The sequence below is a fragment of the Podarcis muralis genome, chromosome 1 (genome assembly GCF_964188315.1).
Source record: "Podarcis muralis chromosome 1, rPodMur119.hap1.1, whole genome shotgun sequence".
In the NCBI taxonomy this organism is placed as follows: Eukaryota; Metazoa; Chordata; class Lepidosauria; order Squamata; family Lacertidae; genus Podarcis; species Podarcis muralis.
This window is the reverse complement of record NC_135655.1, coordinates 77717310-77733672: the sequence shown is the minus strand read 5'-3', so window position 1 is coordinate 77733672 and position 16363 is coordinate 77717310. Positions and strand designations below refer to the sequence as shown.

General features: G+C 43.5%; 1 protein-coding gene across 1 annotated transcript in view; it reads right to left on the bottom strand.

Annotated features, from left to right (window-relative positions):
• The window catches only part of LRP5 (LDL receptor related protein 5), a 118233-nt gene extending 105609 nt beyond the window's left edge, over positions 1 to 12624 (bottom strand). Inside the window, exon 1 of the mRNA XM_028735812.2 lies at positions 12342 to 12624. Coding sequence (XP_028591645.2) covers positions 12342 to 12558 — 217 coding nt within the window. The 5' untranslated portion in view covers positions 12559 to 12624. The remainder of the gene's footprint in view (positions 1 to 12341) is intronic.
• Positions 12625 to 16363: the final 3739 nt, after the last annotated feature.

Genomic DNA, 16363 nt, shown 5'->3' with positions numbered 1-16363 from the left:
CTGACATTCCGACCATAAATGATAACATGTACTAAGTTTACTGCAACCCCTCCAACAATTAGGTGATATAGAATAAAATATTTTTGACATCTGAAAAGGAGTGTGATAACATCTGTATAATAATTTTAATAAGTTTTCCCTTTAAAAAACCTGGAAACAAATTTTAAGGGCCGTGATTCTCAAATGTTATTCCAATCCTTGGGAAGAATTTGTGTGCCAATATCCAGTTCCCATATCTTTTTAAGTTTCCCATATCTCCCAATTATTGAATTAATTGTGTGGGTTTAAAAACACACACACACACACAAAAACCATTTTGTATTTGAAACATGTATACACAGTATTCAACTGGGTTTCTGTTTTACTTAGGAGACAACCAGTGCTATTTTTCTAGAAAGAGGTGCCAGAGGCTTCTGGTCCAGGCTTGCCTTAATGGAGGCAGCCCCCATAACAGCAGGGGATCGTCAGCAAACGGAAAAACAAGGATGACAGAGGGTAACTCATCCTTGCAAATCCCTCCCCCCCCAAGAACTGGGGAATGGGCTTCACTCACAGTTCATCTTGATACCTGGCTCTTGCTCTGGCATGAAATGAAATGTGGAAGGCAGGGAGGAACTGAGTGCAAAAACACTTCGTCTGGCAAAAACACTCCTACACCACCATTAAACTTTATAAATTTATATATTGTAACATCACAAATGGAAATCTAATTATGTAGCTGTTGACTAAGAGATTATTATTATAACTGAAATGTAACTGACATTATTTAAGATTATGGAACGCAGTGATATAAGATTGGAAATGCACCCAAACCACCATGTGGGGAGCCACTTTAACTAAAATGTATTAATTGGAAGTTGGTTGGCATTTCGATAACTGTATAATTTGGGAATTAATAGTTATTGTTATAATTTTGCTATTATTGGAGGTATATTGGAAAGCTAATTAAAAAATTATAGAAAGAAAGAAAGAAAGAAAGAAAGAGGGGGAGGTGCTAGAGCTCACCATGAACTTCTCCCTTGTTCTCTTAGAATGGCAATGGCATCTACCTGAGAGGTGCTGGAGCTGAGCTCCAGCTGAAAAAAAAGCCCTGGAGACAACCTTTAAGTATAAATCATTTGAAGAATGTAGTATCCTAATACACTGATTGCAACATTACATTGTTTCCTTTAAAGGGCTTATATGTTATATTTACATAGTTAGTGTGGCAATGGTGAGCAAACACTTTGACGCCTTGATTGCTAGTTATTGCTTTGAGTCTTAAGTAAAAGCTTTCATGGAATAAAAAGAAAACTCCAGTAAGGGCCTCGGGGTCACTCCTCTTACAGTTCAGTGTAACAGAGAAAGCAGGTCACATCCTAAGCCAGGGAACATTATTCAGCTCCAGGGCTGCATTCCCTCATAGACAACCTCCCAGGAACAAGGGGGCGGAGGGAGAAATGGGCAGAGCAAAGGATGCAATTCTTGCCTTTCTACAGTAAGCTACATTTCAAGCACACAGAAGGCAGAGGTTTCTATACGCGTGCGCACACACCCCTCTCTTAGTTCTTCATCCAGGCAGGTAAGGGCATCATCACAGATCAAGAAAACCTTCTACCCAGGAAATAGCACCCAAGTTTTGGAAGAATTTTAACTACTTTATTGGAGATTTTTAAACATATTGAAAGGAACAGAAATTATAGCTATTGCAGTGGTGTGTGGGAGTGTTGCTGTGGTGTGTTGCTGCTTCTCTGACTGTCAATACTTGGTAGGTTCTGATAAAATTAGGAAGCGTAATGATCTGAGCCCTTGTGGGCACCCCAAACAGTGCAGTGTGTGGTTGGCCAATAACCTTTTTAAACACAACTTTCAGATGACAGCATTCATTTGCTTTCAGAGCCATAACACCAATCCGTCACTGGATGGCTGTATATCACTAATTAATCTGTGTTAAAACTGAGTTTCTAAAACCAATGATTGAAATGTTAACAATCCCAGATATTTGGCAAATAAAAAAACACAGAGGTGCACTGCTGAATGCTAACAGTCATGTAAACATGCTTAGGAAACTGTACGCACATTTTCTGACACATTTCCAAAATACCTGCCTCGCAGATTCATCAGAATTATCAATATTCAGAGGTCAATGCTGATTGATATAACCCCCCCCCCCCAGTCTTTGGAAACTCACTGTATTGCTATGTGCCTAAAAAGAGAACACCTGCCAGGTGTACATAAAATAGCAGAGGATGCTAAAGTGTGCCATAAAATAATGAAATGGACATTACCCCCTTTCCTTCCCAAATGTACATGTATTAAAAAAGCTAGTTCCTGGGATGCCACCACACTCTACTGTCCCACCAAAGGTCAATTCATATTCACCAGTAGTAACATATGAGCCATTTCTCCATGGGAACACACACACACTCTTAAATAAACATTTTGGTCCAGGAATAGCAAGGAAGAAAAAAAAAAACTACATTGGACTCAAGACACAGGACCTACCATAGGGCTAGGCAGAGTGAGAACTGAGTAGCCTCCAATACTCTTTCAATTAAAACAGGATGATACAAGAAGGAATAATCCGAGTAAGACAGTGGAGGCGGCAAAATCAATGTCTGCCTCAGAAACTAGAGACAAGGGGAAGTTCATTGCCCATCTAGATTCCAAACTTTATCCACTTATCTACCTAAAACCTTTAGGGCATGTACCTCCTCACTTGCAAGGAAGAGAGAAGTATAAGAGCCAATGTGGCAGGTACACTATCCAGTGTAGAAGAGGCTAAAGCAGGCATGGCCATACTTGGCCCTCCAGCTGTTTTGGGAGTACAACTCCCATCATCCCTAGCTAACAGGACCAGTGGTCAGGGATGATGGGAATTGTAGTCCCAAAACAGCTGGAGGGCCAGGTTTGGCTATGCCTGAAGCAATGGGAATCCAAGGCAGAACAGCCCCACTCCTGCCACCATCTCTTTAAGCATATCCCAACCCTTCCTGTGAACTTTCATAGGCAGTTTGGTAGGAGCAGCAGCACAGCTAGTTGTCAGTATTACACTTGCTGTATTCTAGTAATATGACTCTAGAGTAGGGGTGTCTAAACTGTGACCCTCTGAGTTGTTGCTTGACTACAACTCCCATCAGCTCCAGGCAGCATGGCCAGTAGTCAAGGATGAGGAGAGTTGGTAAGTCCAGAAACATATGGAGGGAGCCACAGGCTGGTCACTCCTGTTCTGGAGGGTGATAAAGAAACAGACATCAAGGAGATGGTTTTAGAAGGCGAGGGGCGGGGCAGGCACGGCATCAGATGCTCCACAAAGCAGTCTTCAATTCCAGATTATTAGCTGCTGGCAAACAAAGTATTGGTCATCTGCAACTAATTCTATTTCAAAGCTACATCAAAAAATTTATTCTCCCAATTGGCTGAACATCTCTTGGAAAGGAGTGCAAATTCCAGAGTTACCTTCTGTAAATGCTTTAACTTTTGGTTGGTTTTGTACAATCACACAACTTTTCTTTCAGTTAAAGGATGACACGCATGAGGAAGAGAATATGGATCCCACTGCGAGTCCAGTTACTCATAAGTAACAAATCCAAAAGAAGATTCTCACTTACTGCATTAAATGGCCACAACTTTAAACTAGAAATACATGTTCAGTTTAAACCTTATGCAGTATTCAAATCTGCTGCAAATACAAATTAAGGAATGTACACCAGATTGCCAAGTAGCAGTCTCATCTACCATGGTGAAGTCTCAGAGTTCCCATGAGAAAAAGTTTAGGAAATGGGGGAGGGGGGCAGGCATGGGTGTGGAACAGAACAGACAGACAGTGTGAATTCTAGAAGTCACATGGGGCAGCTTTCAAGTGATTCAAGTCCGACTTATTAGTAATCCACTACAATTTGGGATCTATTTCCTCTACTCCATTTAAATCTCATTTTATGCAGCTTAGCTAACTAGATCCAGATGCACCTTACAGACTAACACTTATTGTGGTATGAGCTTTCATAGTCAAGAGGCTTCTTCATTCAAGACATGAAGTGGACTGGAAAGATGGTTTTCCTCCACTGTACCTCACCCCGCATGGGGTGTATATGTCATGTATCTGATGAGGACAGCTCTTGTTGATTCAAGGTCATGCCATAAGAAACCAGTAAGCCTTTAAATACCGCAGAACACTGGCTTGTATCCAAAGTGTCTTCTGCTTGCAAAATGCCTCTTACACCTATGGAAAGCTGGTTCCAGCCTAGCAGAAGAGCACAGGGTGAGAAAGGGGACCCCAAATCAAGGGAGGTTCTCCAATTCCCTGTCTTTATGGCCCAGCTGAGATTATATGTTAAAGCCTTTATCTTCCTTACTCATTGTCTCTCACACTCTCCATACATCGCAGCGCAGCACTACAAGCCTTGTGCTTGCACAAGTGTTCAGCAAAACAGCACTGATACGTTTCTCTTTTAACTCATGGTTTGGGGTCCAAAGGGTGGCCACATCCACATGCAACAATAAGCCAGACTTTCTGGTTTGTTGTATCTTATCAGGAATGAGTCTGATCACTCCTGGCTTGCTTCTCCTAGTTTGCACAAGCAGGATAAGCAAAGTGTGGAGCCTTGGCTTCAGGTTCCTTCCAGACCCGGGATCATGGTTTGCTGCTCCTTAACAAGCCACGATCAGCAAGCCAACAAGCCACTGTTTCACGTTGGCAAGCAGCAGACTATATTATTCTAGAATGGATCCTGACAGTGTCCTCCATTTGAAAGTCTTTTGGAGTACCAATTTTGTAATATTTTACTTTATGTAAAACATCAAAAGAGATAGAAGCCCTGAAAGCTATAGATTTAAGAAAGTCAGACATGAAATATGTGCAGCTTTATATGATTTGCATTTTATACAGGTCTTTATAATGCTCCACATATTTGGCAACTATAAATGGAGAAGTACTGGGAACTCTGAAGACACAGTCAGGGAGGAATCAAGCTTTAGGACAGGGTGGGGAAACCTGAGGGTCACATTCTGTCAAGGACAACCTTCCAGGGACTGCATAGACAAGGCCTGAGGCAAAAGCTTTGTAACAATGGAGTATATTCTAGCCACACAAAATGAGTGACGTATCCACACATCCTTCCATCCTCCATTCAGGACAAGCAAAGGCCATTATCACAGTTCAAACACTCTTCAACTAGACCAGGGGTGTCCAAACTTTTTTCAAAGAGGGACAGATTTGATTAAATGAAGGGCTGTGAGGGCCGACCAGAGAGCCTATCAAAGTTGTTGGCCTTTTTAAAGGATTATTGAAGTTACTGAGGTTTTTACCCCAGGAAATAAACTGCCACAGGGGCCAGATTAAACCAACCGGCAGGCCAGATTAGGCCCCCCGGAATGGACTTTGGACATGCCTGAACTAGACAAACAACTTGAGGAGGGTACAGGGCTGGTGAGGGATGAGCTTAGGAAGAAAGGAGTAGCCTAGGCTCCATGGATCAGAGGGACTTGGCCATTTTCAGCTCCAAGGCTTGAGAAGCTTCACCCCTGGGGTTAGGAGAAAACTAACACAATGTTTTACTGCTAATACCAATGCTGTAGAGCAGGGGTAGGCAACCTAAGGTCCAGGGGCCGGATGCGGCCCAATCGCCTTCTCAATCCGGCCCGGGGACGGTCTGCGAATCAGCATGTTTTTACATGAATAGAATGTGTCCTTTTATTTAAAATGCATCTCTGGGTTATTTGTGGGGCACAGGAATTCATTCATATATATTTTCAAAATATAGTCCAGCCCGCCACAAGGTCTGAGGGACGGTGGACCGGCCTACAGCTGAAAAATGCTGCTGACTCCTGCCGTAGACAGACCTAGTTCAGATGTTTGACTTATTTGCATCTTCTAAATATTCATAGGGCCTGATCAGATGTTATTTTCAAGTCTGGTGTAAGAGAGTGCCAGCTTGGGTGCATCAATATCCTCTCATATTCCTCTGAACCTATGATAGTTCAGGGAGATCCCGGGTGCAGTTAAGTGCTATACTGCAACTGAGTTTGTGCAGGGAGCAAGAATGGGGCATGAGTGACCCTAAGAGTCACACCTGTCACTATCATTTCATTACATATATGTCAAAAAACTAATTCTGTCAACTGATCCTACTCTGCAGAACAGCCCAGCAATCAGGACTCATTGCTAATGTTCATGCCCATCTTCCTTTTGTGTTTTGTAAAACCCACTCATCCCATGCAGAAGAAAAATACAGCTCATATGCACCTCTGAATTTGTCATTCATTACATACTAAAATATACATTAAAAATCAAGGACTGGTTTACAGCACCAAGACAGCCAAACATGTAATGCAAAGAGAAAATGAGGGAAAGAGAGCAATCTTTAAAAACCCAAGAAGTTCTTACTAGACAACCTCACTAATACAGTCCATATGTAAAGACTAAAGCACAATTTCCGAGCACAATTCAAAGTGTTGGTGCTGACCTTTAAAGCCCTAAACGGCCTCGGTCCAGTATACCTGAAGGAGTGTCTCCACCCCCATCGTTCTACCCGGACACTGAGGTCCAGCACCGAAGGCCTTCTGGCAGTTCCCTCACTGCGAGAAGCCAAGTTACAGGGAACCAGGCAGAGGGCCTTCTCGGTAGTGGCGCCCTCCCTGTGGAACGCCCTCCCACCAGATGTCAAAGAGAACAACAACTACCAGACTTTTAGAAGACATCTGAAGGCAGCCCTGTTTAGGGAAGCTTTTAATGTTTGATGTATCACAGTATTTTAATATTCTTTTGGAAGCCGCCCAGAGTGGCTGGGGAAACCCAGCCAGATGGGCGGGGTATAAATAATAAATTAATTATTATTATTATTATTATTATTATTATTATTATTATTATTATTAAAGTCAACTTAGGAAATATGAGGCACAAAATAAAAGTTTCCATAAAATTTGAGTTTTATTTTACCAATATGTTGGACAATGTCAAACTTCAGACTTCAATATCCCATTCAAGTTGTATTTACCAAAGTCTGAAATTCAACATTGTCTTCTTAACAAAGAAGAGGAAAAGGCTTATGATGTTACAGCATAGTTTGGTTCCCTAGACATGCTAGACACACGTACAATATTTCACTGGCTTTTTCCTCAATGAGCCAGTGGACTTGGGAGAGAGACAGGAAAAAGGTCTCCTTGACCTCTCAGTGGCTTTTGATACCATCAACCATGATATCCTTCCAGAGCAGTTGTCCAAATTAAGGGTGGGTGGCACTGTCCGGATGGTCAAATTTCCAGAGTGCTTCAGCCCCATGGAGCCTTCAGTGCAAGTCAGATTAACATGCTGAATCCAATTTCCAGGAATTTAAGACAGTGGCTCAGGCCACAGTTCATATATGCACCAAGTTTCCATGAAGGTAAGAACAGCTGGAGAAATTGTTCAGACAAGTAGACAGCACATGTGGCATTAACACAGAGGGTTTGACATAATATGTTCCCACAGTTCTTATGGGGGGGGGGCTCCCCTGACCAGCATAAAGCCTCTCAGCCACCACCATCATGATGTGGCAAAGGTGGTGCAGCAATAAAACTGCTAGCACATTTGCAAAGCTAAGCAGGTCTGGTATGATTGTATGTGGAACCGTGTGCTGAGTTTCCTGCATCGCACAGGGTTGGACTAGATGACTCTAGGGGTCCCTTCCAACTCCACAATTCTATGATTCAAAAGTACATAGAGCTAAAAGAGGAAGTTTGAAGAATGATGCTATTTCCTCTTTCACTTCTGTGAGCTTTTCAATGTTCACAATACCTACAGGGTGACCAGAATGGCGGAGATAAGGATAAGTAAATCTAGGAGATTGGTGGGAAGAAAGAAGGAAAGAAAGAAAGAAAGAAAGAAAGAAAGAAAGAAAGGCTGTAGAATGCATAAGATGGATGATTGACTGTGCATACTTCAGTTCCAGTAAAACAGACGTTTTTGAAACAGCATGAAGTTTTTACATGTTTTCCACACATTACAGATCACATTTTTCTCCATAGACTAACCATAGGAATCACAACCTGCTGCTTTCCAGCACTACTTTAGCCCAAAAACAATTCAAAAGGATCTGTTTTAATTCTACTGCATGCAACTTTTACCCAAACCCCATGGAAAAGCAAAGTGTTTTAATATTTATGTGCATTTTCTTTCTATATGTCAGAAGCCAACAGCACTCTCTCAAAATTGCGAATGTGCCCACAGACCAAAAAGGATTGGCAACCCCTGCCTCAACTTAAGTTCTATGGAAATCCCAAGGTCAAGCAGTTTTAAAGCACAGAGTTCAGTGAGGTAATTTCACATGTTTTTCTAATCCTAATAGTTTAAAAAAAAGCAAAACAAGCAGATGACTACAGTCTTCAACAGCTCATTTCATAAACTGGAGGATTGAAGTTAAAATTGCTTGCTTCAGAAATATGCCTACTGTATTTAGAATTTCACATCCATCAACTGTTAAGTGCACATTTAAAAAGCTGTGTGTTGGCAACTGATCAATCTTGAAATCTGCTTTGGAAATAACAAAACCTGGAACCATTTTCTACTTGCTTTCTCATTAACATATTCTTTTCACACTTGGAAATCAGTTTGAATTCTCAAACACATATAGCTAAAAAGCATAGTACACTTTCAAAACTGAAATGACCAGAATCCTAAAAAGTTGTCATATAAAGTACCACAAGACTGCTTTTCACTTGTGGGCCATCTACAACCCTAACCTGATCTATCTATCTATCTATCTATCTATCTATCTATCTATATTTAAACTGTCCAGTAGCACCTTAGAGACCAACTAAGTTTGTTCTGGGTATAAGTTTTCGTGTGCATGAACGTAATTTAAATCATGATTGCTATTGCCTTGATGTAAACGAATGCAGCCTGGCAGCTGCAACTTTCCAAGAACATTCATCTTGAGAAAACTAAATGGAACATTAACCTAACATTCTGAATAGCATGTGAGCTTTCCAAATTTTTTTATTTATGTTGAACACTGCCCTCCCGCTTTAATGTGTATTAGGAAAACAAGCAACAGACTATGCATTTCACTGCACATACTACCTATACTCAAGCAGCAGCAGTCCAATTTAATGGGTGCCTAGAGGAGAAATGAACGTTTCTGGCAATGCATGTTATATGCCAGTGACAGAATAGGAAATGAGAACAACAGAATAGTATTTGGGGCTCATGTGGAGAAACAACCTGTGGCCCTCCAGATGTTGCTGGACTGCAACTCCCATTGCCCCTGGCAACGGGCCAGTCTGAATGAATCTGATGGAACTGAGGTCCAATAACACTAGAAAATTCACCAAGTCCCTCCCATTGCTTATTTTCTTAACTTTAGGAGGCCCACACACTAAGTGTGCAACGCACTTCTGGGCAGTTCAAATGGCATTAATTTGGGGGTCTAGAGCACTATATCTGCATTTCTGCTTCCAGGATTCCAGATATTGGGGAGTGCAGGGGGGAATAGTAGGGGGGAACAAGAAAGAATAAATATTCTTTTTCTCACTGCTCTCTTGATGGTCAACACAGCTAACAGAGACTAGTGTGAGCACCACAAAATGAATAATGGGGTATTGCAGAATTAACAGTACTATCTTACCCAGAGACCCTTATACACTGCTTTTGTGTGCTAAAAGTTCAAACGGGATGCATAACAAACTTGTCTCTGGACACACTCTCTGATAAGTAACCACAAACAAGCTCAACCAAAAGCTGCCCAGAAAAAGGCAAAAATATACTATTGTAAGTAGAAATTGGATATAGTGAACCAACTATCAATTTTGAAAAAACAAAGTGACAAAAAAGTTCACAGGTATACTAGAATACAGGATCCCTTATGCAAAATACTCTTAATAGACGAAATGATAACACCAATGTTTTTTTATTTAAATGAAAAGGTGCGGCTTAAATATCCTAGACTTTACCATTTAACACAGCTCTGCTAAATGCCAGCCACTAAATGATATCCAACATTAAACATACTGAAGAGTAGACCCAGTAAAATCAATGGACTTAAAGATTGCAATGGATTGGACCCCCCAGTATGACTAATATTAGTTATCACCCATTGACTGCAATTATTTTAAATTTGTGTACAACTAACATTGGATATAACTCACGGTTTATAGTTATTTAAAATTTTATTGGTTATGGTTTTAATGTTATGGAAATCCTTTATTTGGTTAGAGAATAAACATTAGCTGAATCCCTACCAGTAAATGAAAGTAAATTAAGCACATCTTTTCTATTGGATGTGCTGCTGCAAACAAACTTTGCCCAAACTAACAGGTATACAGCAGCTGCCCCTTTTCACCCTAAGCTGCTGGCCACCTTAAGTACACAGAGTTCATTTAACAAAGATACATGGTGGCTGTGTTCATATTCCTTTAAAATTTATCAGAGAACAGCCCCTCTTTGGGGTTATTTTGGCCTCAGTTTGCCCCACACAAGATTTTAAACAGAAGCCTTACTAAATAAAACAACACCATTCCTCAGAGAACTGAGCTCCTGGAAAATTTAAAAAAGACCACAATAGTTATGAGGTTACCTCACCACTGCAACAAACTAGTGGATCAATGACACCAAGATTTTGCAAAGGTATTGACTCCTAAAATACTTTATCAGAAAGAGATTCAATTATGAGAGGTGCAGAAGCCTTTTCACAAACATGCACCTATAGTTAAAACCATGCACAAACAGAACACAGCGGCTGTGGAGGAATTTTAGTCAGAGCTTCCATATTAAATGATAGTTCTGGTAACTACTGCAAGAGAAGTGGGTGGCCTAATACGAATTACCCTGAGGGGGTGCTCTACTGACTGTTAGCCACACTGCTATATTTCTTCAACTACTTGGGAAATTACAACAATTAACATTCATTAGTGCATCAAAACTTCAGTTTGCTGACTGCTACGCAGACAACAAGCAGACCAGGCTACTGCGCGAGGCTCCCTGCGTGCAAACTGGAACTTTCCTGTAGGCAATGACAGAAAGGAGCAGAAAAGTACAGCTCTGAACTCCCCTTTTGCTGGCAACCCCTGGATCACTTTCTAATTATTATCACCACACTGGTATTCAGACATTAAGCACCGTGGGGATTTCGGCAAGAACAGAACAAATGTTCTCAAAAAGGACAAGTAAGTCCACATTTGTTTTGTGCACTACATGGGACTGAAGCTTATCAAATACAGAAGCAAAGCCACTTTTCCAGCCCAATGGAAGAAGCCATAGGGAAAATACAGCTTACAACCATCACCACCACCCTTCTTAATCTCCATATAACACATATGAATGCAGAAAGTTCCCAGTCAGAATTTAAACACACACACACACACGAATGTGCTCAGAAGTTTAAAGAAGAAGCAGAAGAGAAGCGTGATTCCCTCCAAAAGTTTAAAACGAGTTCTAATTGATATGGAAATGGACGTGATTGTCTGAACGCTCCGAGCAGTCAAGGGAACAAATGTTCACTGTAGCTAAAGTCTGGGTAAACCCCCAGACAGACAAACTCTTCTCAGAAGTCTGTTTTGCCAAGTGTTAAGTTTCACAAGTCAAGCAAGTCTTTCTCTCTCTCCCTCCCTCCCTCCGTTTCTCCCCCATACCCTCCCCTTTACAACTTTAAAATAAAAGGAAAGAAGATCTGCTCCCCCCCAACCCCCACTCCCAACGCTGATGCCAAAAGTTTGATTCTGCCTGTGATCGACACCCGACACCAGCTCCTCCAAACTCCAGGGAAATCACTGCGTCTGAGGGCCGCAAAGCGCTGGGAACGGGGAGGGGGGAGACTTTTGTCTCGCTCTCGAGGCACAAGGTTGAGCTCGAAAGCCCAGCAGCACGCAAAAGGCGACGGGAATCCTTGCCTGGCCAGCAGGAAAAAGGAAGGCTCACCCCCCCACACACACACATACACACCAGGAAAAAACCCTACATTTATTTTTTGGTGCTGGGGGATGAGTAGGTCACGCAAGCGCCCTCCTTCTTTAAATGAGAAGTTGTTTGGGGGGGGGAGCCACAACGAAGCAGCTTTCCGTCCTTTTTCTTGCCCGATCTGGTACGGGTCGCCCTCGCACACACCCCGCTGCGCCTCTTGCGGACACTGGCCCCGAGGTCCTCACGGCCCCGAGCCTCCTCGATCCCCCCCCCCCACCTCGTCTTTTCCGCCCTCCGCGCCTGGGCTGCTGCTTTTCCTCCCTGCCGCCGCCTCCGTCCCATGCCAGCCTCCTCCATTCCCACCAAGTCCCACTTCTCGAGTTGCGCGGAGAAGTTTCCGTCTGCACAACAAAAGGCTTCCCCGCTCTCCCGGAGCCCAGGAAAGGCAGCTTGCCGCCCGCCGGAGCCCCCGCCCCGCCCCGCAACTTACCCCCGACGGCGCCCAAGCTGCCCCGAAGCACCACGGCGGCCAGCAGGGACAGGAGCAGCAGCCGCGGCGGCGGCGCTGCCGCCTCCATGTTGTGCCGCAGCAGCTGCTGCCCGCCGAGTGGCTCAGGCGGGCTCCATGCTCCGAGTGCGCCGCGCTCGGCAGACGGGGAGGGAGGCGCTCTCCGGATTCCCCACCTCCTCCTCCGCCGCCTCCTCATCGAGGCGCTGCTGCCGCTCTGGGAAGGAGAGGGGGGGAAGGGGCTGGGAGCCTCCCGCTTCCCTCCAGCCCCAGGACGAGCCGAGCGGAAGCCAAGGGACCGCCCCGCCCCTTTCCCCGGCGTGGGACAACCGCGCGCCGCCGCTCCTCTCGCCTGTTGCTGGCTCGCCTGCTCGGCGAAGGAGCGCCAGGTGGCCGGCTCGCCCTTCGCCAGGTCTTACTCCTAGGCGAGCAAGAAGTCACCACCCACCGGGCGGAGGGCGGGAAGAGGACCCGCAAACGGCAACCCGGGTTTAGGGTGCGACCTTGAGCCGTCCAGGTAGTAAGTAGCCTGTCCCCGGGGGGCTTCCTCGGACGTAAACGTTCCCCACCCAGTTCCCAAGTAAGTGCAGCGCAGTCTCATGGGATGGCAGCCCCAAGGGCGACCCACACTCTCCATGGGGTCTAGCAGGGGGGGCAACTTAAAGTATTTGGGGGGGGCAGAAAAGCCCTGCCCTGCATAATCGATCACATGGTGGGGCACACCCACACTATTTGAATGGCAATGCCCATCAACTGGGCAGGGGACTCAGCCCCCTCAAATATTTTTTTTTGGGGGGGGCAAAGGGACCTCGGCTCCTAGAAGCTGGCCACTATGGGTCGTAGGCAGGAGCCCCAAACCCAGGGGCGGCATTGCAGTTCATGAAAGCTGCTCAAATTGTTCAAGGAGCTGCTAGGGTTGCTCTCTTTTTCCTGCGGGCGGAGGCTTGTGCCTTGGAAATCAGCTTGACAGGCACGTTCAGCAAGTGAATCTTTTCCCCACCAATGTATCTCACTTTGCTTCTTGAACGGCTGCACACCTTCCCTTCTAGGAAAAAGGTAGCTCCAAAGCTGGGATGGGGAACCTGTGGCACTCCAGATGTCGTAGGATTCCAGCTCCCATCAGCCGCAGCCAGCATGTCAGGCCAGGGGTCAGCGATGCAGAGAGTTGATGAACTACAACATCTGGAGGGTTACACAAGTTCCCTGTTCTTCTAAAGCGGGACATGCAATACTGACCAATAGAAATTCCTTGCATGTTAAGTGCCTGAAGATTAACCCTGCATGAGAAATAGCATGCTGCTGTAGGCCAGCATGTTTATAGCATTAAGTCTTCTACATGTGAGAAAAAGGCTACAACCACATCAAATAAACATTTTAGTAGTCCACCGATCAAATCTAGCAGTCCACTCTTTCCATTTGCCACGAAAGCAGAAGCGCTTTGTCAGATGGCCTCTGTCAATTCACTCCTGTCAAAACCTGAAAGTAGTCTAGACACTAGGCCACACCATAGACTAGACAAATGGCCTGCAGCCAAACTAGCATTTGGTTATTCTATTTAAGACCGGAGCACTTATTTCAGCTTCCTCTACTATTGAAAATTGTAATACTTGCCATGTTACAAATAATTTCAAGCAGGGGAAGAGGAAGCTTGAGCACCTCTATGTTTTACATCTCTCCTGAAATGTGTGGGCTTTGCACCTATCTAGAACTTGTGAGAAAAATGCACAAGTGACTCCATGTGTTCACATGTTACCCAGGAAGTTCAAGAAGAAACCTTTTCCCCATTCTTACTAGTAAGGCAGGCAGCTTCACATGTCACGATGTGCAAGTGTTCCCAATTTAAAACATTAAGTAGAACCAGTGGGGAGACCTTTCATGTCTCCTTGCAGAAATCTCTTTTGCAGACCACTGCTTTTGGTTTTGGGTTAATGCTTCTTCCCCAGCACATTAGTTTAGGGAGCAGCAATGCCTTGACAACACAGGGTGCATGTGGTACTGTTTCTTACCTGAGGCACCTGTCAAACAAGTGGTGCCTCATGCTTCCAGTCTGACACAGGAAAGGGTGAGGAGGCCAGATAAAATCAGGACAGGGAGTAGATGTGGTCCGTAGGCCTTCAGATAACTAATCCTTCCCTAGACTGAATTCAGTGTTTTTCTAGTAGTATTGGCCTCATTCATTCCTATATTAAATATCTGATACACCAATTAAAGTATCATAGACATTGCTGTTTCCTTCAGACACAGCATTACTTTTAATAACCAGAACTAACCCATGACCAGAGCAATGAGTAACACAAATTATATACCATGTGCTTAGCCTTCTACAAACAGACATAGATTATGGGAGACACTTGTTTTACAGAATGTGTGCTTAACTTTATTAATTTGGGCTCTTTAGCCAGGACTAAAGTAAGGACAGACATCATTAGCATTTTAACAAACCCAGTACATTCTTCCAGAGGGGTGAGATAGGGATTATTGCTAGCTTCCTTGCTATTCAATATGGGGTGGATGTGAATGAAATAACAAAAGCATTGTTATCTGGCAGTTTTTGTCCGCCAAAAATTGAGGATACAAAAATCCCCGCTCCCATGTATTCTGACATGATCAACACAAATAGTACTGTGATGTCTGTTTCATAAATGCTATTCTTTGTTCTCAAGATTAGCATAAAAGCAACTTATGATAGTAACAGAATTTGCTCCCGTTTGGAGTGTTGTACTACAAGAGCAGGGTTCAAATCCCCACTGAAGCTCACTGGGTGACCTTGGGCCAGTCACCATCTCTTAGCCTAACCTACCTTACAGTGTTGTTGTAAGCATGAAATGGAGAAGAGAAGAATCGTGTACACCACCTTGGAAGATAAAGGTGGTATATAAATGTAATAAATAAATAATATACTGTAATAAACATTCTGCACATGAACAGCTGTCAGACTGTTTCTTATTCAAACAAAATAGATCCTTAAAAAATATATGGGAATCTTTATTTTTTTCAAATTTTGTTGGAAATTTATTACATCTAATGCTGTATTATTAAGATATAATTGGCTATCATGAGATTCCACCAGAACAGTGAGGCCAACACGTTCCTGCCTACTTAGGGTTTCTTAATTAAAATAAACTCACAACTCCATTATGGTACAGTAGGGTTTTTCATTCTGCATTAAAGGGAATACAGAAGCAAAAATTAAGGTGGATTCTTTGCAGTTGTTCTGCCTTTCCTTCCTGCCTAATTTTTGGAACAAATTTAAGTTCTTTGGATTGTAAAATCCAGGCTTTTCTTACTAATGTGTGGGTTAGGCTTACCAGAATGGAGGATTCTTAGAAGGTTTATGTTTTAAAGAAACATCCAACCTGAAATATATATACTTAAGATGGATATATGTATCCCTGTCGAAGTGACTCCGAATGTGATGTACTTGTTAGAGTATTGCACTACAATGGGAAAAACCAGGTTCAAATCCCCATTCAGCCATGAAGCTCACTGGGTGACTTTGGGTCATTCGCTCGCTACCTCACAAGGTTGTTGTGAGTGTAAAAAGCAGAGGGAATCATGTATACCACCTTCAGCTCCTTGGAGGAAAATCAGGCTATAAATGCAACAAACACAGCTGGGTATGTCATCAGATAGAGTTCAGGGTTTCTTCCACACTAGCTGTTTTATCTGGAATGACATCATTAATTCACCCAGTTATTAAATAGAATGCAGATGATGTTGCATTCCAGAGCTTTTCCTGTTGTCCTCCCACCTTTTCAAAGCCACTTCGTGGAGGCTGCCAGTCCACAAAGTTAGAACAAAGCACTATTGAAGCATCTGGCAGGAGGAGTGGCCCTTATATTGATGCTGTCCTGCCATTTTTCATTGTTTGCCCACATTTTAAACCTGGCTCTACTTCTACCTGCTATCAACCCTTAAATTTGTGGCTTCTTGTTCACTCCCAGCCATGACTCAGCTGAACTGGCTATTTAAATAGTATTTTTTACTGACAGTTGGCCCTTTTC